General features: G+C 49.1%; 10 protein-coding genes across 10 annotated transcripts; 5 read left to right on the plus strand and 5 right to left on the minus strand.

Moving 5' to 3' along the window:
- Positions 1–40: 40 nt before the first annotated feature.
- On the minus strand, positions 41–2,641 carry TrAtP1_002990 (uncharacterized protein). Its single transcript, XM_014087615.3, has 2 exons — positions 1,899–2,641; positions 41–1,838 (listed from the first exon to the last, which is right to left on the minus strand). The coding sequence occupies exons 1-2, from the start codon at positions 2,592–2,594 to the stop codon at positions 198–200; spliced, it is 2,337 nt and encodes a 778-aa protein (XP_013943090.2). The 5' UTR covers positions 2,595–2,641; the 3' UTR covers positions 41–197.
- Positions 2,642–3,782: 1,141 nt separating this feature from the next.
- TrAtP1_002991 (uncharacterized protein) lies at positions 3,783–4,704 on the plus strand. Its single transcript, XM_014087616.2, has 2 exons — positions 3,783–3,983; positions 4,069–4,704. The coding sequence occupies exon 2, from the start codon at positions 4,154–4,156 to the stop codon at positions 4,685–4,687; it is 534 nt and encodes a 177-aa protein (XP_013943091.1). The 5' UTR covers positions 3,783–3,983; positions 4,069–4,153; the 3' UTR covers positions 4,688–4,704.
- Positions 4,705–4,976: 272 nt separating this feature from the next.
- On the minus strand, positions 4,977–5,264 carry TrAtP1_002992 (uncharacterized protein; the record flags this gene model as incomplete). The annotated part of the gene is made up of 2 exons (XM_014087617.2): positions 4,977–5,077; positions 5,144–5,264. The coding sequence occupies 2 exons, from the start codon at positions 5,262–5,264 to the stop codon at positions 4,977–4,979; spliced, it is 222 nt and encodes a 73-aa protein (XP_013943092.2).
- Positions 5,265–5,917: 653 nt separating this feature from the next.
- TrAtP1_002993 (uncharacterized protein) lies at positions 5,918–8,802 on the plus strand. Its single transcript, XM_014087618.2, has 4 exons — positions 5,918–7,310; positions 7,407–7,830; positions 7,893–8,184; positions 8,264–8,802. Exons 1-4 carry the CDS (start codon positions 6,059–6,061, stop codon positions 8,606–8,608), a joined length of 2,313 nt encoding a protein of 770 aa, XP_013943093.2. The 5' UTR covers positions 5,918–6,058; the 3' UTR covers positions 8,609–8,802.
- A 280-nt stretch (positions 8,803–9,082) lies between these two features.
- TrAtP1_002994 (uncharacterized protein) lies at positions 9,083–11,246 on the plus strand. The gene has a single exon (XM_066111704.1). The coding sequence runs from the start codon at positions 9,212–9,214 to the stop codon at positions 10,490–10,492; it is 1,281 nt and encodes a 426-aa protein (XP_065967783.1). The 5' UTR covers positions 9,083–9,211; the 3' UTR covers positions 10,493–11,246.
- A 383-nt stretch (positions 11,247–11,629) lies between these two features.
- On the minus strand, positions 11,630–12,441 carry TrAtP1_002995 (uncharacterized protein; the record flags this gene model as incomplete). The annotated part of the gene is made up of 2 exons (XM_066111705.1): positions 11,630–11,758; positions 12,409–12,441. The coding sequence occupies 2 exons, from the start codon at positions 12,439–12,441 to the stop codon at positions 11,630–11,632; spliced, it is 162 nt and encodes a 53-aa protein (XP_065967784.1).
- Positions 12,442–13,385: 944 nt separating this feature from the next.
- TrAtP1_002996 (uncharacterized protein) lies at positions 13,386–14,196 on the plus strand (the record flags this gene model as incomplete). The annotated part of the gene is made up of 2 exons (XM_014087622.1): positions 13,386–13,606; positions 13,743–14,196. The coding sequence occupies 2 exons, from the start codon at positions 13,386–13,388 to the stop codon at positions 14,194–14,196; spliced, it is 675 nt and encodes a 224-aa protein (XP_013943097.1).
- Positions 14,197–18,419: 4,223 nt separating this feature from the next.
- Positions 18,420–19,774, plus strand: TrAtP1_002997 (uncharacterized protein; the record flags this gene model as incomplete). The annotated part of the gene is made up of 3 exons (XM_014087316.2): positions 18,420–18,582; positions 18,645–18,982; positions 19,058–19,774. 3 exons carry the CDS (start codon positions 18,420–18,422, stop codon positions 19,772–19,774), a joined length of 1,218 nt encoding a protein of 405 aa, XP_013942791.2.
- Positions 19,775–20,021: 247 nt separating this feature from the next.
- Positions 20,022–22,093, minus strand: TrAtP1_002998 (uncharacterized protein; the record flags this gene model as incomplete). Its single annotated transcript, XM_066111706.1, has 3 exons — positions 20,022–20,563; positions 20,623–21,682; positions 21,755–22,093. The coding sequence occupies 3 exons, from the start codon at positions 22,091–22,093 to the stop codon at positions 20,022–20,024; spliced, it is 1,941 nt and encodes a 646-aa protein (XP_065967785.1).
- A 271-nt stretch (positions 22,094–22,364) lies between these two features.
- Positions 22,365–24,262, minus strand: TrAtP1_003000 (uncharacterized protein). The gene is made up of 3 exons (XM_014087624.2): positions 24,057–24,262; positions 23,584–23,997; positions 22,365–23,528 (listed from the first exon to the last, which is right to left on the minus strand). The coding sequence occupies exons 1-3, from the start codon at positions 24,096–24,098 to the stop codon at positions 23,055–23,057; spliced, it is 930 nt and encodes a 309-aa protein (XP_013943099.1). The 5' UTR covers positions 24,099–24,262; the 3' UTR covers positions 22,365–23,054.
- Between the last annotated feature and the right edge of the window lie 597 nt (positions 24,263–24,859).

A 24,859-nucleotide genomic window follows, 5' to 3' on the forward strand; every position in this document is an offset into this window, starting at 1 on the left:
AAAATTTTCGATGCCTTGAAGAGTGAAATAAAGTGACGACTGCAATAAAAATACCTTGAAGATTCAAATATCGAATACACATGATTTGGCTTGGATAAAGCTGTTACTAGGCAGTTCTATATATGCACTTTTATTACCATATTCACCCAAACTATTAAAAACAAATACAGCGTTTCCCTTTCCTTTCTTCATCTCCCCTATGCCCATAATCTCAAAGTCATATCGGCACCAGCACTCACAATCCAAGGATGCTTGGGATGCCAGTCCACGTCCATGACACCCAGCTTCTTTTCCACCTTGTGGCCCCTCAGCATCTTGACGGGCACAATGGTGGCGTTCTCCATCAAGTCGCTGACGACCTTGCCGTGGAAGATTTGCAGCGAGCCGTCGTCGCTGGCATCGGCAAACAGGGGCAGGCCACGGTGGAACTTTACGGCGCGGATGGCCTCTGGGTGGAAGCGCATGGTCTTGTAGGGGCGGTTGGACAGGTCGAGGTCGTGCCACAGCAGGCGGCGGTCGTAGGAGCCGACGATGAGGTTGTCGCCGCCCGGGTGGACGTCGATGGAGGAGATCCAGCGGGCGCCAGGCTGGATGACCTTGAGGAGCTCCTGGCGCTGCAGGTCGTAGCAGCGGATCATGCGCTGGGTGGCGACGAAGAAGTAGGGGCGCGTCGGGTGGAACTGGGCCGTCTGGGCGAGGCCGGGCAGCTTACGGAAGGGCACCTGGCTGAGGTGCTTGGAGAGCGTGTGGATGATGACGGAGCTGCGCTGGCCGGTGGGCGAGACGGTGCAGAGGAAGTCGCCGCGGCGGTGCCAGTTGATGGTCTTGATGGCGGAGCGGACGGTGGCCTTGAGGAGGACGCCCTTTGCGACGAGGGACGAGGAGCTGGGGCGCGACCATTTGGCGGGAGGCTCCTTTTTGGCGCCGTCGGCGGTGGTCGCTGCTGATGATGATGCGCCGTTGGTGGCGTAGCCGAAGCCGGCGTCGAGCACGTCGCGGCTGGCCTGCTCGGTGGCCTCGCTGACGATGGGCGGGGCAATGAGGAAGAGGTCCTCGCCGGCGGCCGCGGCCAGGATGAAGGTCTCCTTGCTGGGCCGCCAGCGCACCATGTTGACGGGCTCGGGCTCGTCGGCGGAGCTGAGCTGGGCGCTCCATTCCTGGTGGCCGTTGAGCGCCCAGACACGCACCGTGCCGTCGTCGCTGCCGGAGGCGATCCACTCGCCGTCCGGGCTGAAGGCGACGGTGCGCACGCGGCTCGAGTGGCCCCGGAAGATGGTCTGGCACACGGTCGGGAAGGGCCGCAGCTCCTCGGGGCGCGGCAGCTTGGGCAGCAGCGAGCTGGGGTCGATGTTGAGCCTGTTCTTGCGCACGCGCGGCGCCAGGTACAGGTCGAGGCAGCGCTCGAAGCGCTCCTTGACGAACTCGCCGTAGGCGGGCACCTTGCGCAGGGCGTCGAACTGGCTGGGGAGGTACTCCTTCTCGCGCTCCTCCGGGTCGAGCTTCTCCCAGGCGTCCTTCTCCTCGGCCGTGGGGAGGTACTCGGGCGGCGGGTTGTAGCTGAGATCATAGCCGGGCGGCGCCAGCTTGGGCGCGGCGATGTGCATGATGTGGCGGTCCTGGGGCTCCTCGTTGGCCCAGATGTCAAAGTACTTTTCCTCCTCCTCGGTCTCTTCCGGCTCGGGAGGGCGGTAGGGCAGGATCTTGCCGTCCTTGATGGCCCGCACCAGCTTGGCTATCCTCTTGGCTTCGTGTTTGGAGGGGACGAATCGGCGCTTAGGTTCTGGGGCGGCGCTCAGCGGCATCTTTTCCTCGATGCTGGTGAAGTAGGGAATCAGGTCCTGTTGGGGATTGTGTTAGTTACTGTTGCATGATGTAGATTTGAACAAGGAGAAACATACTGGATAGGGGTCATAGTCATCAGAAGGAATCTCGTTCATCTGCAGTTTCTTCAGAAGCTCCAGCTCCTCCTGGCTGAGGTTCAACGGCTTGCCCGTCTCGGGGTCGGTCAGGCCAGTCCAGCCCTTGGGAAGCTCAATGCTGTCCAGCAGGGCATCGAGAGCCTCGCCCGTGGCAGGCCGCATGATTTTCTTGCCGTTGATGTCATATCCAATGTGCGGGTATGAGTCGTAGAAGGAGAGCGGGATGTTGCCGATGGTGTTGACGGGGCCCTGGGCGTCGCTATCGTCGCTGTCATAGACGGGGTCGATCTCTTCATACTCGTAGCGCTCGCCTCCATTGGCGTCTTTGACGACTCTGTAGTTGGGCTTGTCGTCGTCTACTTCCTCATCGAAGGCGCTCTTGTTGTGCTTGCCATTGGGGATTTTGTCTTGCTCGGCGTCACTTGGCACATCTTCGTCCTCATCCTCGTCCTCGTCTTCATCCTCATCTTCATCGAGTTCGGGCTCTTCGCCCTCCGATTCTGATTCTTCAACGCCGCTCTCGTCTTCGCTTTGCGATAAGATGCCCTCGAGTTCAGCGCCGCCGAATTCGTCGTCGGACTCGACAACCGCTTCGACAATTTCTTTTCGCTTCCGCGAGGGGAGTGAGGGACCCATTGGATCGGCGTTTTGTGACTTGGATCTTGTAGTACGCATGAGAAAAAAAAGAATGCAATTCAATGATATCTCAGACGCTCAATGCAGCGGCAGTAGTTTGCGATTTAGGTAGTCTAATTTTTTTTTTCGCGATAAGAAGCAGCTCCATATCAAATCGCGGAATCCGCCGCTACGGAAATACCCCACTCTGCGGAACAGCCCCGCTTACATTCTAGGCTGAAAGGTCGAGTCCGCAGTAAGATGTTTATCACAAATAAACGCGACGAAAAGCAATGAAAAATTAAAAATCAAGAAGAAAAGATTGTTTTCAAAATTTATGCAAAAATCACAAGACGTCTGGCAGTTGTAAAGATAAGCAGGCACCGGTGGCACTGCATAGGCGCTTACACCAGCTTGGAGTGTAGAGAGTGGGAAGCCACTCTGCCAACGTGTATCCGACTTACATCACACGATGTACCTGAAAGGGGGTTAGCCGTAGCAGTGAAGAGGCGAGCGTCGGAGAAGAAAAAAAAATGCTGTGAAGCAGGAAACAAGTCTACGAATTATCGAAGGGTTTTAGCCACACGCATACGTCCTTAAATACAAGCGAGCCTTGGGGAGCGTTAAAAATGCTGTGAAAATTAGCTCCTTCTTTTGTGTTTTTTTGTGATTTCCTATACAGGGATGCCCACAGGTTCATACATTAAATGCTGTGGACCTGAAAGTTCTAGGCTTCTTATTGAACGGAAGTTAGTCTTGGGGTTAAAAAAAAAATGCTATGAAATACCATGGCTCTACAATCTTTCTTTTGTACTCTTAGAAGATAACCGAGCCTTAGGAGGGCTAAAAAATGTTGTGAAGACGAGCCCTCTTTTTAGGCAGCATCCATCCGCTTTGCACACTAAGCACTGTGATTTTAAAGTGCAGCCATGTCTGTAAAAATGACAATGCCGCCCACGCGCTTTTTAATAGGTGAATTCTTGAAAGTCTGTGCTAATGATATTGTTGCATGTTCATGAACTACATATGCTCACCAACGGACATGGGAATCCAGGATAGCACATCTAGGACATCCAGCTCCGACGGGCCTACACGACTATAGAAAATCTCAACTCAAAAGGTGCGAATATGACTGATAACCTTTTTATCGCCTCGGAGTCGCGAATATACAGCGAGATCGTCACTAGTCTGGGTATATAAATAGCCATGTCACCTCTCGGCTTGATTTTGGCTGTCTCCGAGGTCGTCTCCGAGATCCACCCCGTAACTCAAGCCGCATGCTTTTGCCCCCCTTTTTGGATGTGATAGCAGTGCAAATTTTAAAAATTGTCCTTTTCTTCTATGATCGCAATCAGTTTCCTCTTGGCACAGAAAATTGTTGTTGCCAAGTCTCGCAGTTTCGTAGTCAGTCCGGCTTGACTCACTCGCCGGTAGCGTATATAGTTAACAGTATGCTTATCCGCTCGCTAGCCAAGCTAATTGACGCGTCCGCTTCAACCTGCAGAACTAACGCATTTTGCTTCTTAAACTGTAGTTCTTGACCGTGATCTAATGTTCTCGCTAGCGAATTACTTTTGTCTCCAGAATTAGGGAGAAACAAGCACGTTAGTTTTGCTACAATGGAAATACAAAGGGCAACAAGTTTAACGAAAATTGACATCGCGGGCCGAGACTTCACTTTTGAGATATCCGCCGAAGTAGCCAAGCCCTACGATGCGCTCTTGCGAGACGACACAATAGTTACCAACCCTGTTCCGACAATTAAAAAAGATTTTGGATTTGACGAGTCCGAGTTTGAGAATATCAAAGACCATGATGCGGCTTTGTTTACTATAGTGGAGAATGAAATGGTGTACGGATACATACATGCAACAAGGTCTTGGAATAACATGGTGGAGATTCGTTGGATTGTGTTAGATGTGAGCATTCGCGGCCATGGGTACGGCAAAATGCTTCTGGATGAGGTGGTGAAGTGGGCTCGCCAGCTAGGAGTTGCTGGAGTTCGCCTAGAGTCGCAATCGAATAATGTCGCGGCATGCCGCTTTTATAAGCGATACGGATTCAAGTTTGGCGGCTACGACGAGTATTTGTACAGAGGAATTCCGCAGAATAAGCAAGAGACGGCCTTATTCTGGTACTACATGCTCGAATAATGAACGATCAAATCGTTTGATGATGTGAAGAAATTCAAGTATATTAAATCCAAGGGTATCCTGCTCTTGCTATTGGGACAGAAACTTTGCTATGAATGTGTAGCTAGATTCGTAATTGGATAGCAGAGTTTTGCAATTTTGAAAGACAATCTGTTGCGTGCTTTTGAAACAAACTCCAACCCATCGTGTACCGTAATTAAGCATCCCATATAAAGAAAAACAATTTTCCGGTCTCTTTGTGGCAAGCACTCAGAGAACACTATATAGCTGTGCCCATTCATAATTAGTATTAATATCCCATCGCACGTACTCGGGTTTCCCAGTTTTCCTCTTTCTTGCACTGGGCTCGAGCCTCTTTCCATGTCATCTTCGTCTTCTTGCTGCTAGGACCTGTCATTCAGCCTGTTAGCCATGCTGCCGATTGTGTGTTATAAAAGTCAAGTCCGGGAGAATTACCAGCTGCAGCTTGTTTATCCGACCGTGTATGCGAAGAGTCAACCAAGGTTACTTCGGAAGACATTGCTTCAGGCTTAGCAGCCAGCGAGGAAGTCTTTTTTGATGAGAGTCCGAGAGGCATGATTGGTATGGTTGTGCGAGACTTTGAAAATTGGAATAGTTGGTCCTGTCAAGGAGTATGTGTTTTTCGTCGATCGATTACGGTAGTAGAGTATGGTCTAAAATCGCGTAGAGTGATGTCGACGGATAAGAGTTGTTGTTGAACAAGATGTAAGACTGATTATATTGCTTTGAGAGTATGGGGAGTTTGGCAAAGGTTGATTCGAGAATGAACTGCTGTTTGAATCTTTTTATATCCAAGATATTCAGATTGTTGTAATTGCAGATGAGCCCCATCAAGGAGAGCACTGGCCGTATATATATTCAGGCTCGGAGTCCATTTCCTGTCAGCCCGTTTACAAACTCTAATAATCCTGTCTAAAGGATTCTCGCGTGTCGGCTTAGCCCACATGATTGACAAGCTTGGTTACGCCATTCTATTTTCTGAGTCATCTGGCGGGCTTGAATGGCCCCTACGTGGCTTGCATTGTCAGGCGTGTAAGTCGTCACGAAGGCATCCAGGTCCAGCGCCCTCTTGATTGGCTCGGAGTCAAGTCTCGGTCCACCTTGTTACGCCCTTATCCTGCGCTTGGTTGCTCAGTTGGTAACTAGTGTTTCCGAGCGACGACCCGAGCCCGAGCCCGAAGCCGCCTTGTAAATCCGGCGACCTGCTCCTGACAAGCCAAGGGCTCTCTCTGCTTTACCAATGCTTGCGCCTTTGCTGCATTTCTCAGCTGGATTGCATTATTCTCACTCCGTACGGCAATTATCAATGCACCGGATCCTAGCTAGGGCGTATATGAGTTTGCTGGGCTAATGGCTGCACAGCCAGCGACGCCGCCGGTCATGCTCCGTAGGCCAAATGGGCGGATGCAAGCCTGTGATCCATGCCGTTCACGCAAAGTGGCCTGCGATCACCAGCAGCCGGTTTGCAGGCGCTGCATTAGCAGAAGCCAGGAGGACGAGTGTGTCTACACGTCTTCACTCCCTCGGAAGCCGCTGTCCTTGAAGCCGCTGTCATCGCGCAAGCCGGGTATCGCAGCCGGAGCTATCCGTACTACGACTTACACCAGTAACAGCAGCGACAGCAGCCTTCACGTTGAGGCGTCTACTCCGAGCACGGCCGGACTGGGGCCGAGCCGGCGGCCTGGATCCGCCGAGGGGTACAGATCACTGCGTCGTGCAGAGTTTCGGCGACAGGCCAATACGCCCATTCATGATGCCCGAACGGTGACGTCGCCCTTGGGGCCGTCGCATACTGCCTATCCCTTTGAGTCACCCGTGGACCATGCTGGACGTCGTACCCAGTCGATCAGCCACGAACTTGCTTCGAGTACCGCAACCCCAGGGAGCCATCTCCTCTCGGAAAGGGCGTCTACCCCAGCAAAAGACCAAGAGCCAGGGTACTTGGGGTACATCAGCCACTCTTCAGTGCTGCAAGAGACTGAGAACAGCCTGTCCATGATTCAGGGGTTCCAAGCATTCTTACCCCAGCTAGCAAACAATGACTTGAGACAGAATGTTGAAGAGCTCAGAAACCGTTATTCGCCCACAAAGGAGATGTGCCTTGTGGTGCTTCGAGGGATTCCTGCTCCAAATGTGGGCCTCATCGAGGCCAATAAAGACTCTCCGCTCTATCGGGATGGCTGGCTGAGGATGGTTGCAACGCGCGTGCTTTCCGATTTGCATGAAAGGTTCGGTTCTTGCCTGGGACTCTGCCGGGAAGACTCTCAGCTTGAAGAAATTGCCCTGTTTCTGAGCGAGAATACCGCCAAACCGTTTCAGGAGGACGAGCCGGATTCCGAAAAATGGATTGGCCAGTTTACAGGACCCAACCTAAGATGGGAGTCAATTGGGTTAATTTTTAGTTTTGTATACTTTCTACCTGAAGACCATAATATGTTCGATTACATGTATGATGCGGGCGGGAAACAATGGTCGCAGATTTCTCGTGTCTGTCTTGGCCTTTGTATCGACCTGAGCAGGAGGTTTGCGTCGGCGAATAGTCTGTTGGCCCAACTCTACATGCGCCGGTCTACAAAGGAATCCATATATACTGGGGATGCTAGTAAGTGGAAGCCCCTGTATCTCAGTTTTTATTCCAAAGCTCTAGTATACAGTAATATCTATATCATACCTATGGTGCCATGGCTAACTTAGGCAGGCTATTCCTCATGGGGGACCGGAGCAGAGTCGGTGGCCTTGGCGACCTTTCTTGGTTTACATGCTGAGTCAAACTCCCCTTCTTACGAACCGTCATTGGCTTCCGAACATCGGCGACTCCTTTTTGCTCAGATGTTTGTTGGAGAGAAGCACGCGGTGCTGTTCACAGGTCGGCCACCTCGATTATCGCATCGATATGCGTTTACCCCTCTCCCTCTGGATCTCCGGGACGAGGATCTGCTGCAAGGTGGAGACGCTATCAAAGAAGCTGTGAAATCTCTCGACAAGAATGGATGGAACACGAGTGGAAAGGTGTACGCCGCAACCTTCACCCGAGCGAGATACATCCTATCGCTTTTACGAGATGAGCTGATTGAGATTGGCATTGGCAAGGCAACGCAAAAGGTTGCTAATGCTCTCCTTCGGTAAGCCCAACGCTGAATACTTGTGTATTTGTATATCCAGCCTTGCTGACTTGTGGTTGTAGGGATGTCAAAGAACGGCAGATTGAGGCCGTAAAGGAATTTCCTTCAGGGTTAGACTATAATCCCTCTGATCTTGCGCATCCCGAAGCAAACATCAACGTGCTATTTGCGCGAATACTATTACAGCTTGAGCAACTGCAGAATCTGTTTCTGATTGAAAGGCTGCTATTGAAGCACGGGGAAATGAACAAATCTAGTCTGCTTCCAATTAGTTATCGGCTCGTTGAGTTGACGTTGCTCTTCTGGACGCACAAGGATCGCTTTGCCTCTTTTAGGAACGACTTTGAGTGGCTGGTAAGACAAAACCCCTTGACAATTGTCTCTTTGGGCGAAAGGACTGAGAGCATAAATATTAACGCGCCCTCTTTTATAGGTCATGGCTTTTGCAACTCCTAGCGGAGGTATACTCTGCATGGAGCTACTGAACCCTTCCTTCAAAGGCAGCCATCCGAAGAACCCCTCGATAACGCGGTCGAACATTATACAGCAACTTAGCCTCCTGATAGGCTTCCTTGAATGGATCGATCCTTCTAGGCCAAACGGCAGCATGTGCGTGACTACCAGTGCCGTCATGAGGCGCGTGCTGGATCATGTTCTCAACGCTGGCAGCGATGGCATGAGCTGGCAGCCGGACACCATTGATGATATGCAGCTTGACTTTAACTTTGAGCTCTTTGATACGTTTGACTGGATGAAGCCGGACGTTCTGACTAATTAGGCGCTGGAGAGCTGAGATGTATATAGCGATGAATGCGGGTCCCTCCTTGTACATATTGAGGGACATGTTACGTACATAATTTGCACAGCGCTAGCTCTAGTATTTTCAACTGGCGCACAATAACTCATGTAATATATATACATGTATATATAGCTAGGTACTCTCTGCTCGAAAAGATACCATCTTGAAGATTACAGGCACCTGAGATCATTTAAAAGTATAGTACAGAACAAAAAAGAAAGTCCAGTTGTAAAAACAATGAAAATGAAAAAAATGAAAAAATGAAAAAGAAAACTAAACGAAAAACAAATAAATACGTAAATAAGAATGTAATCAAAGCCCGCAAGCAGCCTTTGAAAGAGATACTGGTGACAACACCTTCAGCGAGGGACTCGCGATGCAAATGCTTAGTCAGCAAATCTCAAATAGGCAATATCGCAAATGCCAAAACACTCGGCGTGAGCGAGCATTTCTCATCTTCACAAAGCAAGAGTGCTTATCGCATCAATGGCCCAGCGACGCGTTCAGCATATAAATGCATTCTATTAAAAGCTAGGAAGCGTCAATCTCTTTTTTGCAGTTTGCACAAACGCGCTTCAAGCCATGGCGCGTCAAAAGACTCAAAAGGCTGGACCCGCAGCAGCCCAGCCATCACAGACGGGGAACCATGAGAATGAAGCCGAAGCTGGCGAAATTGCCATTCCGCAGTTTTTCAACACTACGTTTTCGACTCACCGCGTGTCTCCGCTCTTCATCGGCGCCCAGAAGCTGGACCAGGCCCGCCTTGATCGACTTGCTCATCGGCTGCGAGATACGCTGGTTGGGGATGTGGTTCGTGGAGTGCAGATTGGGTTGGAGGCCACAGACACGCCCATGGGCCAGGTTGGGCCGCTGAAGGCCGTAACTTTCCGCTGGTTTCAGGCGGAGGATATTCTGGGCGACAAGGCTGAGAACTGGGCGGAGCTGTCGGATGAGCAGAAGAGGGGGCTTTGGATCGAGATGCGGCATGAGAACGCAGCTTATGTCGCGCTCCTGCTGCCGGGCTTTTCGCGTTCACATCAGGGGCCTGGCACAAACACCCCAGCTGCGAAACTATGGAATATGGGCTTTGAAACTCCGGATATGGGCGAGGCTGATGGTAGCCAGTTCCTTCGCCTGCCTTTGCTGCTCCTTCGAATGCCCCAAGCTCTCAAGGCTGTCATCGGCGAATGGCTGTCGACAACCTTTGATTGCCGTGTCACCAAGCTCAACTTGGGGACTCGAACACTGGTCAGCGTTTTGGAAAGCTGGATTCCGCAAACCGGATTACCGCGAGCCGACTCGGATCTTGTGTTGACTCTTGCCTTCAACGCACCCGTAACAGACCCGGGCCGAGAGGCTGTACTTCGACTGGACGGTGATTTAGACGAAGACGAAGACGAAGTTGAAGCAACTGAGCCTGGGCTACGATCTATGGAAATTAGCATTTCGGCGTCAGACCTGCGCCGTTTCTTACGCGCCGGGAAAGCGCTGCAGAAATCCAAGCAGACAACTTCGAATACCGATGCAGGCACCGCTTTATGGGAGCGTGATGATCGAGAACGGCGCAGGCTCGCAGGCTCACACACAGACGACGGGTGGGGATGGCTAAAGAACAAGGACGGCTCTGAATATCCCTTGATGGAGGCTTTAGCGAGCCATCTCAACCACCACATGGCATTGAATCTGTTCCATCCGGGTGTCCGTGTCATCCAAGTGTCATGCGGAGGGTTTGTCCTCTCGCAGTCTCGGGTCAAGATTGTGAAGTCGGGCGACGTAACTGATGACTTGTCCAGAGCAGCGTGGATGTTTGTGACGCTGTTGGGAGAAAGAGTTCAGAGCGACGCGGTACCTTTGGGAACCTGACGGATGCAAATATTCTCGACGATGGAAAAGAATTTTTGCAAGCGGCTTTACAGCCAACCATTCCGAAAGTTTGAGATTCCGCTGTTTCACTATCACGCCGCGGCCGGTTCGACTGAAGGAAGCATACGGGTTGAGCATACCACCAATAGTAGTGGCTGCTCTATGTGCGTCACCAAGGCTTATATCATCATAGCAGGCCCAGAGACCTGGACCCTTGATACCTGCTCTATCAACGCTGATCGGGCTAGATATCACGACATATACTGTTGTAGGGAGATGGCAAGTTGGATACCGGCTTGGTGAAGCCGACAGGATAGACGGGCTTGTTGATATCCATCTTGCAAGATGCACTATCTAGATATTGAAACGCGAGGGCAAGCTGCCGCCTCTGAGCTATGACAGGTACTGGCAGTAGAAGGTACTTCGTATGTGCTTGTAGCGCAGCAAAGACTAATCTATAATAATATATGCTGTGCGAATAGCATCACTTATGAATGAAGCTATATAGAGTACTAATATCTCACTATCGCAAACATAACAAGTCTTCTATCTCACTCCATATAATAGGCCAAGCTGCCATGATGGCTGGCTTTGAGTTGGTCCGAACTTGGTGATGCACTGGGATTGCACCATTATATGCAGCCCACTGTCGGCTTGTTGCATGGATGCTAATTTAGCTGCTGCCTACATTTGGTAAAATTCCATACCAATTTTGCCATGGCAGCCTGTTTGTAATCTGCGATGTTGCCTAGGAGGGGCAATGAGCGAGTACAGGAGAAAACGGAAAAAAGAACTTTTTGTTGAGGCTATCTATGATGAACAGAGCGGGAATAACAGTTCGGCCAAATTCCACTGCACTGTGACCTAGAGTGATGCCAAAAGTTCCGATGCCGTTTATAGCACCCGTGGTAATGCAAAGATACAAAATACTACTCTCTCTGGTAAGATTATTTGCAGTACTGCAAGCAGTACTCAGTATATACTACCTAGGGACTAGAATAACACAGCTCGCTCCGTAGATCTGCAAGTAAATATTAAGAATAAAATTCGATGGTATCGTATATCACTGCTGGCACAAGGTGTTGGAAATCCCTTCTGTCGATCGCAAAACGCCAAGTAAACGACGCCAAAGCCAAGTCAAAGCCAAGACTTGCATCGCTGCTTTCCGCGGATCCCGTTGGCTCCTGCATTGCCAAGACCAAGCTTTCGCTCTTCAGGAACAGCCCAGCGATCGCACCTGCCAGATCCGGGGAAGTCCTTTGGTAGCTTGAAATGAGGTAATCACCAACTTCATGCAGATCTGTTGCTCGTTTTCTCTTCTCCTCGCTTCTCCATCTCGTCAATGTGCGTGAATGGCACTCAAGGACATGGATCCCGTTGTACAGTATGAGCGCCGCCCCAGCATATGCGCAAAAAGAGCCCCTCGCACGGCCTAGGGTGACAAGGCCTTATTATCAACCCACGAGAGAAAGAGGGCGGCATGAAGCAGCTCTTGGACGGCAATCCGGCATCGCAAAACTGTTTGATAGGCTCATCTGGGAAGTGGCCCCCATCACCACCACCAGGATCTGTGAAAAGTCGCACAACCACAAAACAGGAACGAAAAAAAGGAAAAAAAAAAAAAAAAGGAAAGTGAAATATAGAACTGTGTCTGGTCTAGTCTTGGACGCACGCAGGACGGATCTCGGACAACAAAGAGAGCGAAGATGCTTCCAATCTCCACTACTTCGTATTCTACCCGACTCTCGGTTCCGCACCGGCGCGTTTCTCATTCACTAACAAATCATACTGTACAGGACAATGTATCGCACATCCATGCACGGGGCAGATCGAGATAACAAGCGAGGCCGTGTGACACAATGATGGAGCTCAAGAAAGCCATGTCCAGAAAAGGAGAGCTGCAGAATCGGCAAAACGCCAAGAACGTCGCTAGGGTCCTGTGAAGGCATTTTGGCGCAGAGTGGCTGCATTCTTGGAGCAGCTCTACTGTATGGCCGGCGCCAGCCCATCTCCGCAGAGCTGCCTCTCGCCGGATGAATGAACCGAAAGCCGGATTCGATTCAGCCCCATTGCCGAATGATTCATGACTGCCAGCTAGCGAAGCGTTAGGCAGCCAGAGCTCATGTTAATTAGGCCCCAGCAAGGTCCCTAGCCATGATGTATTCTCCGCGAGCTCGTCTGTGCGGAGGAACTTGTCATCTGGAGCAGGGACGCCGCTGTTTGCAATCAAAGCGGAGGGCCATCGACCCCAACACCCCCAACACGAAGACAGACCACCACATCGAGTTCTCGTGTATAGTCCATCTCCCAAAGCCAGTGACAAGCAACGGCATCGCCCCAGAGCCGGGACACCGCCGCAATTACAATCTCAGCAGCCCTAAATCATATTCCCAGGCGCCAACGCTGTCTTGTGTCGAGCCAGACCCACACCGGCACTCCAGCAGCCGGATACACGGCTCGGTCCAACACTAGGACCCTGGTTTAGAAAGCTTCCTAAGGAACAAATATTAATTTCTGGTAGCTTGTAGCCGCAATACGATCGGCTGTCAACTAGCAATAAAAACCAAATGAACCCTGATCAGCTTACCACCTGCTTTCACTCCTGCTTTCTGCCGACTCAAAAGGGAAAACAGCTATACTGCCCACTCAAGATACATGAGCTTAGCGCGTCGTTATTCAGAATAGTTGGACGTCTGGATCAAGCTGTCATAAGACTTTTTAGTCATATCGAATATCGCCACTGCTCTTTGAGGTGCTCGCTCTCCAGAGTTTAATCCATCGACGGTTGCTTAGACGGGCCAACGTCGCCCATTATCACGACAAGTCGCCAAGTCGCCACAGTCCAAGATCAGGAGAAAGGGGAAGGGAAAGGCATATCAGGAGCCGGTTTACCATGAAAGTCATAGTAGCCGGGGTCACTGGCCATGCCGGCTCAGAAATCGTTAACCACTGCTTTGCGGACGAGCGCATCACCAAGGTCATTATCCTGACCAGGAAGTCGGTCGCAATAGATATTGAAAGCCACCCCAAAGCCGAAGTAGTACTGCATCAAGATTTTTCTCAGTATCCCGAAGAGATGATGCGCAGATTTGAAGGGGCCGAGATATGCTTATGGTAAGAATAGCTCCTTGTATAAACGCCATGGCGCGGATGCAAAAAGCATCATGATATCAGCCTTGGCTCTATATATGCATGCTTGAATGACTGTATGATTCATTCAACAAGTTTTCTCACTAACACGACTTCCCAGGGCTATTGGAGGGAGAGTTAACCAGTTCAACAACGACAAGGAATTATGCCGCAAAGTTGGCGTGGAATATACACTGGCAGCTGCGAATGCGATGCTGAACCATCTCGCTGACAAAGTTCCAAGCGGCAAGAAGTTTCGATTCGTCTTTTGCAGTGGCAAATACTCGGAGTGGAATCAGAAGCGGCCTCTTCTCTTTATGGCTGATTCTCGCCGTATCAAAGGAGAAGTCGAAAAAGGTCTATGTGACATCGCGGATGCAAACCCTGACAAGTTTGAGACTTGGATTCTGAGACCCTCCGGTTTCATCGAGCCCAGTGCCTCAATCTCCAAAAGGCTTGTCGGCAGTCTCTACGGCGCCATCACGACTACCCAGGTGGGCAAAGCAATGGTAAAAGTAGCCTGTGAAGGCTGGAAGGATAGGATCATTGAGAATAATGCACTTCTCAAGATGTAATTTTGTGGTTTTGGATTTCTTTTTTTTGTTTCCTTATTACGACCTTTTAATACCTGCAGCTTCACAGCAACGGCATACGCTTTCAGATACCCAGGTTGGCTTGTCACGAGAGAAATGTTTCGAATACCAGATCATCACCACGTCTTTGTGAAAACGAATAGTAGCTTCGAGCGCTCAACTGGCATATGGACAGGAGTTGGAGTTATTCGAAATGAGGAATGGGATCAATACCAGAACGTGTATGACGACTACTGTTCGACTTAGAACGACTTCGATGTTCTACCAACAAGAATTTTTGTGCTTCTCAACTTTTTTGTTTATAATCAAATCAATACATCAGTTCATAATATATAACATTCACGTATTTCGGCATTGCGCCCACAGAATGTAGGTACATTCTGATGGAGATGCGCTATGGTGTGACTTGGAATCTCTCAATTTTGTAATGGTCGCTACCAGGTTTTACACATTCTAACCACAAAATATTCTCATTTTTGACTGTCTACGCTTTCTTCAAGGAACATTGAGATCATTTGCATACTGAAGCAACACTCCTAAGAGGAATGTCTCATTGGTGGAATATTTCGCGCGAGGTTTTTGCACTGGAGGCGCTTACTTCGGGTCATGTATCCTTTGACGCGTCACATGTGGTTCGAGTTTTTTGGAGGACTCTGTGTCTTCATATAGAAGATTTTCTCTAAGCAATTAGAATAAATCGCTTTTCACTGCGGCCTTGAATGCCCGTGCGATGAAATTCTTTTACATAGCCCTGCTCTGGCCTGATGTCTTTGATCAAGGGTAGTATTTTCATGGAACGTATTTTTATGGCATACTTATTGTAAGCAAATTATGAGCAGATGAGCTGGGTGGAATTAATTGCCTTTTGTTTTATGCAGATACTAGAGAGACTGTCTCCGAAAATTTGAAGTGGCCAAATGCTTCCATTTGTTACTGAATCGACTCCACGAATAATGGCAGCGTGTGCTATCTGTGCCACAACGGCACGGATTCAATAGCTATCATACATCCATAGTGAACATTCTACAAAGTATTTGGATATCTGAAGATTAGTTAATGATCTGGTTATGGTCTGTAGTAAAAGAAGAATTGGATTTAAACTGCAAGATCAAGGTTTAAGATCTACGCCGATCGTTTCGGGTCGAATCATGGATATCTACATGTAATTGCGGCTTACACTCATTCCGGGTAGTGTCGAGACTATAAATAAGTACAACTGCTGTTGTGTGTTCAAGATTAATGAAGAAAAAAAAAAAAAAAGAACAGGCAGAGAGTGTCTCCGAAAGGTCTTTATTCCTTACTACTTGACAGTTTCTTCTCTTCTCTTCTCTTTACTGTAAACAATACAAATATTTATCTCGCTGTAAATGTCTTGAGTAATCCTGATTAATAAACCCTCAGGGAATGCGATGACCACGAGCTATGGTAGCATCGAATGAGGGCTAATGGGACATTGCGGAGTTTCCGCCCTCAATAATCCTGACACTTGCATGGTCTTCTTGATTGCATATGTTGTGCAACAGAGTACTTCACATAATGACTATAGACTAATCCTCAGCTTGAAGAGTCTTCAAGTTTCCAGCGTGCCCGGCAAGGTGGAAAGTCAGAGCGGTACGGTTCTTTGTCTAGTGACTAGGCTATCTCTCCATGCTTGGTAGAGACAAGTAAAAGGGGAAGTCGAACGTATTTTACTAACTATACAAAAGCGCATGAGTCGGCGTTGTATTAAAAGCGTATCTTGTGTAGTTTAGCAGGTCATGCACACCATTATTGGTATATATATGCATCCTAAACTCCGTTGCATATAGGTACGAATAAAATTCTCCGGCTTTTAAAACAAATTTCCTGTATCACATTGACTTGATACACCATCTCGCATCCTACCTAAGCGTAGACTGCACCATATATTAATAGAAAAGGCAACGCCTATCCGATAAACTTGAGTTGTGGGTTATAGGCAACCTGAAAAAACGAAGCTAATGCAGCGGATTACTTCAGAGGGGAAATATGATTCAGTCTACTGATTGCATAATATGAAGACGTTCAATTGGTTAAATGCTCCGAGATTCTTCAAAATACTGCCAGTGTAGACACATCTTAGCCCCCAATCATCATTATGAGCCATGGCTACATTCTCTTCCTTCTAGCTGTGTAATCACACGCACGTGTAGTTAATGATTTACTCACTATATTCTCAAAAGCCTTGCGCTTCCTCTCTTCTTCGTACAGCACTCCAGGTCGCGCCCAGGATACCTATATCCATTTGCGGCAACTCAAATATGTAATATATTCCGCGCCAATACTGCTAGCATACCAGGCCAGTATCAGATTCGGCAGCTCGAAGCCTTTCGGGCACATTAGTAGGTGCAGTCAGTCAGCTTATGGGCTAAAAAGCCGTATCTGCTGTCGGTATTTGTCGTGCAATTAAATTGCCAGCAGCCGAATCTAGCGGGCCAAGCCGGTTGCCCGGCTGGCCAATGGACCTGTAATACAATGTTTGATGATAAAACAGAAATATCATCTGCCATTTTCGGTGGCTCAAAGCAAGGGTGGTCAGCAAGGGTCGGGCTCTGGGCGACTCTTTTTTAAGCCCACTTTGTTCTTATACCTGCAGGATCGTGCAGGTTGTTTTGGTCCATGGTCAGTCAGACCCAATCGTTCACCAAAATCACCAATTCGCGAATATGTGGCGGAGAGGAGGCTAACAACAATGACCACGTGTTGCATCTACCCAATAGCCGTATAATCTTCATCTTCTTCAGCCTACCAAATGATTCCATATCCAAGGTCCAAGAAGCATCTTGGCGTGATTCTCTACTTGCCTACTTCGTATATAGGCTAGTTTTTAATGTGGACTCTCTCTCTGCAAATACTTGTACCGGTTGGAGACGAAGCAGGCGAGTGGAAAAAGAGTTAAGAATCCCCGCCATGGTTTTTTCTTAACCTTATGTGGCTCCCCTGTCAGCTAGGCATGTCTGTATATTAGGCCGGGCGCCAGAACCCGTGTGCTCGTATGCGTGTGTGGCCAAAGAAAGACCTGTGTGGAAACACACTTGCTCAAAGTTGATGCCGACAAAATGCGACTTGTCAAGGATGACTTGGGGTCGTATGACATGGTGCATTAGTCGAGAGCCGTTGTGAGCCTATCGTTCTTGATCAAAGAATGCGCCACCCAATCCTTAATAGAAATGCTCATAAGGCTAAATTAAGCATGCATTTCTAAGATGGAGGCATCAAGCGCGTCTAAGCAGCTCGAGTCAGCAATAAGCTCACAGCTCCCATTCAATGCAGCCCACAAAATGGACCACTCTTTCCTTCTTCGTGTGATCGTATAAACACTAGGGGCGCTGATATACAAAATTATCAACTGAAAACGGCAGCTCCCAAACAACGTGGAAACCGTTGGCGGAGGTCACATCCCGCTTGAACACCAGCGAGGACAGAACCGCAATAGATGCTATACACGTAACAGGGATCGGATGTAACGATAGGACTTGACCCAGTCGATTCATCCCAAAATGGGATATGCCACTCCTGGCTATTGGTGTAAGAAGATTGATTGGGGGGGGAATCATGATTTGGGTTTGAGCCAAGAACGGAGTAAACCGGTATGGCCGAGACAGGCATTGTGGTGATGACTGCGACCAAATATACTTTTCACGCCGTGTATCCATTGTCGAAAGTGTCCATCCGAAATCAACAGCAGAAAATACGACGCTCGGTGTATGTGCTCCCGAACCACCACCAGCGTACTCTTGAAACCCAATCATAAGGCTGAGGATGCCTTACAGATCTAGCCTCTTTGTCGTGTTTGGCCAGGGCCACATCTCTGTACTAGGAGTACTCTCTCTTGGCATTAGCATCTCACTCCAGCCATGTTACCCATTCGTCAATTGCTAACCTGAGGTGGTGTGAGAGCCTCGCATCGATAGTCCCTGCCAATTATCATCAGAAAGGAAGCTTGAGATTCACCGTTGGATTGCTGCCGATGATCCGATGGGCCGATTATGCCTCGTTAAAGTTTTGACCGAACCTTGTATACATAATCGCATCTATATTGATGACCCTGGTCAGTTACTGAACGGCAAACCCATATAAAGAGCCAGCGTCGCTTCCTTCCGGATCGACATTCTTTCTCAACAAGCTCGCCATTTGGGATCAATTCAGTTCAGCAAGAGGTCTCTTCTCATCTCTGGCTCCCCACCATGGCTGTTCTCAAGGCTGCTATCCTCGCCTCACTTGCCAGCGCGGCCGCCGCCAAGTCTGTGCCCTCCAACCTTCAGAATCTCTACAACTCCATTATTGCCCAGGGATCTTGCAACGATCAGCTCGCTTCTGGTTTCTACAGCGAGGATAATGACGGTGGCAGTAAGTCTCGCCTTCAAAGGGATTTAGAGCGACGAACAGCTGTCTGATATTCTTCGATATAGGTACCTCTTACTGTGGTGACCATCTTAACGACTATGGCATCGTCTACCTCCAGAGCACTGGCGGCAGGCTGGCCAACATGGATATCGACTGTGACGGTATTCAGGGAGGCCCTGCCGACGACGGCCGCTGTGGCGACTCTTCTGATACTCAATCCATCACCGCCTTCCAGGATACTGTCGCGAGCTACGGCACCGGTCAACGAGATCTCGATGCCAATGCTCACCCATATGTCGTCTTTGGTAACGATGGTAGCAGACCTGGCTGGAAGACCTTTGATCCTCAAAGCGTTGGCGTCGAGCCTCTATCTATTATGGCTGTTGTTTGCAACAATCAACTAGTGCGTTTTTTTCTATCCTTGATTGCATTTTTTTTTTTTTGCGGTAAACTCCACGACTAATACTATCTTGTTTAGGTATATGGTGTCTGGGGAGATACCAATGGCGATGATGGCGATTTCCCTGTGGTTGGCGAGGCATCCATTGCTCTCGCTACTGCTTGCTTTGGTAACGGCATCAACGGTGATAACGGTCATGATCAAGATGATGTTCTCTACATCGCCTTCACTGGCTCTGGCGCCGTTCCTGGCGCTCGTGGCGCTCAATGGAATGCTCAAGACTATACCGACTTTGAGAACAGCATCAGCGCTCTCGGTGACAGCCTGGTCGCTCGTATCGGCAACAGCTCCGGTGGTGGTGGTGGCTCTGGTGGAGGGGGCGGCAGCACTTGCTCGTGGGAGGGACATTGTGCTGGTGCTTCTTGTGGCAGTGATGATGACTGTTCTGATGATTTGACCTGCAGCAACGGCGTCTGCAGTGGTGGCAGCAGCAGTGGTGGCGGTGGCAGCTCTGGCGGAAACGGCGGTGGCAGCTCTGGCGGTGGTGGCGGCAGCACTTCTTGCGATTGGGAAGGACACTGCTCCGGTGCTTCTTGTGGTAGCAACGATGACTGCGCCGATGATCTGACTTGCAGCAATGGTGTCTGCGGTGGCGGTAGCGGTGGTAGCAGCGGTGGCGGCGGCGGTAGCAGCTCTTCCTGCTCATGGGAAGGACACTGCTTCGGTGCTCCTTGCGGCAGTGATGACGACTGCTCCGATCCCTGGGAGTGTGTTAACGGCTCTTGCGGTAACTAAGTCGCCGGAAGAAGCTAGATGGAACCCTTTCAAAGTCGAATTCTGAACTTCTTATGTATATATTACCGTCCGCGAGGTAGGATGACTTTGATAGAGTCCAAATACATGGCGATGTTCATAGAAATCTGAGATGTTGATCAGTTGTCAAGACAAGCAGCATATTATCCAAGTGAAATCCAAAACAAATAGGCGATTTTTTTTCTATTGTTTATTCTGTCCAGAAGAAATGGAGAAGGTCTTGCGTTGCTCATGATCCGACAATCTTGATACGTCCTTCGAGCACCGGCGCAATCACTCGCGTCCAGTCAACAGCACATTCGGCCTCCTTTAGGCAGTCGCACACCTTGGACTTGATGCCTGCTCTATGAGCCCAACGGCCCCAGAACTTCTTCATCAGCAAGATCTCCATGTCTATCTGGCTGTCTGAATCGCTTCCTGTATGGTCACTCTCAGTTCCTGTGTCAAAATGATCGTCGTCGTCATCGTGAGGCTTCTTGTTGAAGCCCAAGCGTGAGCGCAAAAATTTGTGCCAGGGATCTTGAAAGTTTTCATGAAGCTTGAGTCGTGATACGTGGCTCTCTCCCTTGAACACCTCAGACGGCAACTCAGTGTGACCGCATTTATCGGCGACGTGGTTCCAATGCGAAGATAAGTGGCTCCACTGGCCGACTGTTCGGAGAGCCATAAAATACTGCCGAAGCATGGCAGAGATGAGCATTCCGCTCTCTTCATCGATGATTTCCTCCACTTCTCCCCCTTCGGACTTGACGAGCAAGCTGGTAAAGCCATCTAGCACCAGAGTTAGCTCATTAGATTTGACAAAGTTCTATGCGCTCCAGTAGGCCTACCTTTTCCGCGCCCCATGTACCCTCTAGTCGCTAACACATATTTCTTTTCAGGCTCATAAGTCTTGCCGCCAATCTTCACCGACAGTATTCTCTGGCCGGATGGCTTGGATGGATCAAATTCATACTCGATGCCCGATACCTGCGGAAATCTTCCTTCAAGGGCAGGATACAATGAGACGCCATTCTCCAACGCGTCCCAGATTGCTTGTCCCTTTGCTCTCAAAAGGACGACCGGATCTTCAAAGGGGAAGCAGGAAGTGATATCCTTGATTCTGATAGCTCCTGGCGGATAGATCTGGTCACCGCGAATCGTACCGCCTGCCATGATAGCACAGTCGGCATTATGATGGGCACGCATAATGTCGCACACAAAGTTGCCCATGTTGGATTCTTTCAAGCGTGCCGTGATGAATCGAGCATCGAGCGGCATAGCCGTCCATCCCACAGGCTTGGAGAGTGACTTTTGCAACTTGGACGTCAAGCCATCTACCAGTTTGGCTGTGGGCTCATCCTCTGGTACATCGGATGTAATATCTCGTCTCCAGATCTCGAAATCCCATCGTTTAGGGTCATCCTGCTTCCGCCGTGCCTCGATATAGCTGAGCTGCTTGAAGTCAGTTCCTGAACGCAGGACATGGGTGCCGTTCCTAAAGCTATGAGCATAGTAATGGTCATGGCCACCGAGAATGATGTCGATGATGCCATTCGTTTGGTCAGCTAGTTTGTTGTCATTTGGTTCACGCATGTGACTCAAGCAGATGATGATCTCTGCCCCCTCCTCTCGCAGCTTTGGCACGAGCTCTTTGGCGACAGCGCTGGCGGACTTGTAGATGAGGTTTGGCGGAAGACTATTGATAGTTGCAAGCCACTCCCTCTCACCCAGGCCAATCAGACCCACTTTGATGCCGTTGGAGGTGGTGAGCATATGAGTCCGTTTGGCGTTGCCCAAGGGGACATCCTCTCCCAGCGCGGGATCCAAAACATTGGCCAGTAGCCATGGGAAATCGCATTTCTCGGCCAAGTGCTCGAATTGTTTTACTCCAAAATCAAGATCGTGGTTCTAAAGTTGAGGGGTGTTGTCAGCTGCTGTACTTGGTCTCAGAGAGGCGTTTTCGAAGATCAGACAACTCACTCCAACGCAGCTGGCATCCGTCCCAATAGCATTCAATACTGGAACCATGTGTCTTCCCTTTGTAACGCTGCTTTCCAGACTGGGGTTGAAAACATCGCCCGAGAACAGGGTCAGAAGTCCAGGCTGGCCTTGATACTGCTTCCCCTCCTTGTACTCCTTGCAGAGTGTCATGAATCTCGCCAGGCCCCCAACTGGCTCTGCACTGGCCTGGTCGACATGATAAACATCGTTGTAGTGCAGTATCCGCAGATCCGGTGCCTCAGAACTGCTGTTGCTCTCAAAGCGGCCCGACGAGAAGGTCACCTGAGGCTCCGCCGTAGGTTCAGATGCTTCTCCCATGCTGATTGCCGCCTGTGTTCAACGATTGATGGATCAGATATTTGTTGAGCAATCTGATTGTACCCCTCACGAGCTTTCAGGAGTCAATTCGTACGATATTGTCGTGACACCGCCCTGTCGGCCCGTGACCTGCCCAGACGCTCCGAGGCCATAAAGGTGCTCACGTGATGCACTGCCGACTTGTCGCTTGGCATAATGCACGTTGGATGCAAGTCGGTTCAGTATAAAATAAATGATTACACTGAAATATATATACGATAGCTAAAGTAAACATGAATCTAAATTTACATTGCCTTTTCTACAGATATTTGATCGGGACCGATGCACCCTCGTTGTCTACGCAAACGCCTGGTAGAGCCGTAACTCTCGAGATCCGCCGACCAGGGATTCGTTATTAGGGGCCAATGAGCAGTCACACATTTACAAGGCAACAGACCCGCTTCGATGATGAAATGGCATCAAAGGTTCTTGGTTGGCATTGCCACAAAAAAGCAGAAGAGGGGCGATTTGAACAAAAAGAAGCCAAAAAGGTAGATTATTCTCCGATACTGGGAATCGAACCCAGGGCTGCTCGGCGCTCATTGATGAGAGCGAGCGATGTTAGCCACTACACCATATCGGATATTGGAGTTGAGAAAGTTTCTGCTATTCCAAACTATACGCATATTGGCCGCGAGCATCGCAACCATCAATGAGCAAGTGTTAAGGCTGAAAGGAAGAGAAGACCAAGAATCCCAATATTATAGGAGAAGAATACCAGGTTATATACATGTAGTAAACGTATGTACCTAAAGAAAGACAGATCTAGCAACCAGCAGTTTTGAGTAGTTAACTATACCTCAAAGTACGGGCAAGAGTTATCGCGTCGGTCTCAGGTCACATCTGTCTGCATTTACTTAAATGCGATAACTAGGAGTAGAATATAAGCTCGGATATAAATCATCTATAACTATTGAAATGCTTAGATCAGATATTTCTTGCGCAATACGTCCGTGACCACTCCATCGAGATCCTCTTTTTCGTTTAGTCGAAGAATCTTCTTCCATTTACCAACTTCTTCAGCCTTGAAGAGTGCGAAATGTCCGGGGTCGTATATCGTTCCTGTTACGAGATCATGATATCCAGCTTCAATCTCCCCTCTTTCCAGCGCTGCTAGACCTCGAGATCTTGCCGCAGACCAAAAATCATGACTGACCTTGTATGGCTTTCCCTGAATTCGCTCTAGCGCAGATAGGGTCTGGTTCTGTGTGGCTACAAAGGAATTTATAAACACATAGGTATTTTCAGTCTCCTCTAGGTTCCGCAAAATCGCAATAGTTGCTCTTGCTACTTGGTCAACGGTGCTTGTGTCGAACTCCTGGTTACCTGAATCGTAGATTGTCACGTCGCCCTTGTCAATATCCCACCCCAAAGTTCCTTTACCTTCTTCGAGAACCTACGTGAATACATCAGCATAACTCAGGAAAAGATCTTATGAAAGAAGGACTCACCCATGAAAAGAATATTCCTACACAAAGTGACGTCCAGGTAAGCCCTTGTGACTCCTTGGTACGAAGATGCTCGACAATAGCCTTTTTCTCGGCGGCAAAGGGAGGATAGCTGGTTACTCCAACCAAGGACGTGTTCCCTCCATACTCGCTGGGCAAGAATCTGCGCACGCCTGCTGCCGCTGCGGCGTCGATAGCCGTCAACTGGTACTTGGCGGCAAAAGTGCCAGTTGTCGAGACGACTGCATCCTGTCCCCGAAAGATGGCGACAAGTGTGTCGAAATCATCGTATTCACTGCGGTGCATCGTCACACCGGGCCCATACGAAACGGAATTCGATGGCCTCGTCACAGCTGACACGTTGAATCCTTCTCGTTGCAGTGCTTCTACAAAGGCGCGACCTAGGCCACCGCCAGCCTGGTAACTTTTATTAGATATCTCATGGAAATTTAGAATAATCTAGATAGATTTCATACCGCAAACACTACCACATTTCGAATTGACTGCGGTATTGCCATTCTTATAAATCAGGTAGAAGGTGGTCCTTTGCACAAGGTGTTCGTTCCAAATGGTGAAATGGCTTTACTCGAGCTGTTCAGCTTGTACTAGTTGCCCGACCCTAGAATGGCTTCTCTCAGGTACTTATACAAATTGAAAGAAGAGAAAAAGAGACGACGATGCTTATGCTACCTACCCTTTTATTCTAGGTTACAATGGAAGTATTCCCGCTCTTTTACAGCCAGGGATTGACAGATGCTATGAATAGGGCATATACCCTTCTTGGAAAGAAAAAGAGGCTTACCTAGATAGAAAACGGAAACTATGTGGCTAGATCCTCATACAGTACGCCCTCCGAAAATCGAATAATGGGTCTGCGTCTACATGTGAAGTAGTGTTTCGCTGACTATCCTAGCTAATCTATTGACTTATTGTAGTAAATAGTGGAGTGGAGCGACTTGGATCAGAGTTCACAATCTCTTTTTTTTCCTTAAACTATTTTGGGGAGGGGTATTGTTTACAACACGATCTTACCGCTTAAAAAAAAAAAAAAAAGGCGGCAGAGAAGTCAGCATGTAGCAGTGACACGTTGGGTCGGAAGCGAAAGCCAACTCCCATCTCTACAGTCAATGAGAAGTTCTCAGTTACTAGCCGTTTCGCAGTTTATAGTAGTTGCAGGAGGATTATGAGACCCAGAAGCGGATGGCCCTAAAGGCTGACTTCTACGCCAAAGAGGATGTCTTTGTCTTTATTGTAATACTAGTTTTTGGTTGACTGCCTC

Source organism: Trichoderma atroviride, chromosome 2 (genome assembly GCF_020647795.1).
Source record: "Trichoderma atroviride chromosome 2, complete sequence".
Taxonomy (NCBI): Eukaryota; Fungi; Ascomycota; class Sordariomycetes; order Hypocreales; family Hypocreaceae; genus Trichoderma; species Trichoderma atroviride.

Bases quoted from the DNA above. Each gene is read 5' to 3' on its own strand.
- TrAtP1_002991 (XM_014087616.2), top strand. From the start codon at position 4,154: ATGGAAATACAAAGGGCAACAAGTTTAACGAAAATTGACATCGCGGGC.
- TrAtP1_002993 (XM_014087618.2), top strand. From the start codon at position 6,059: ATGGCTGCACAGCCAGCGACGCCGCCGGTCATGCTCCGTAGGCCAAAT. The intron at 7,831-7,892 runs GTAAGCCCAACG...TTGTGGTTGTAG, and splicing joins GTTGCTAATGCTCTCCTTCG to GGATGTCAAAGAACGGCAGA. The intron at 8,185-8,263 runs GTAAGACAAAAC...CCTCTTTTATAG, and splicing joins GGAACGACTTTGAGTGGCTG to GTCATGGCTTTTGCAACTCC.
- TrAtP1_002994 (XM_066111704.1), top strand. From the start codon at position 9,212: ATGGCGCGTCAAAAGACTCAAAAGGCTGGACCCGCAGCAGCCCAGCCA.
- TrAtP1_003000 (XM_014087624.2), bottom strand. From the start codon at position 24,098: ATGGCAATACCGCAGTCAATTCGAAATGTGGTAGTGTTTGCG. The intron at 23,998-24,056 runs GTATGAAATCTA...AAAAGTTACCAG, and splicing joins GAAATGTGGTAGTGTTTGCG to GCTGGCGGTGGCCTAGGTCG. The intron at 23,529-23,583 runs GTGAGTCCTTCT...GTATTCACGTAG, and splicing joins TAGGAATATTCTTTTCATGG to GTTCTCGAAGAAGGTAAAGG.
- TrAtP1_002990 (XM_014087615.3), bottom strand. From the start codon at position 2,594: ATGCGTACTACAAGATCCAAGTCACAAAACGCCGATCCAATGGGTCCC. The intron at 1,839-1,898 runs GTATGTTTCTCC...AATCCCCAACAG, and splicing joins ATGACTATGACCCCTATCCA to GACCTGATTCCCTACTTCAC.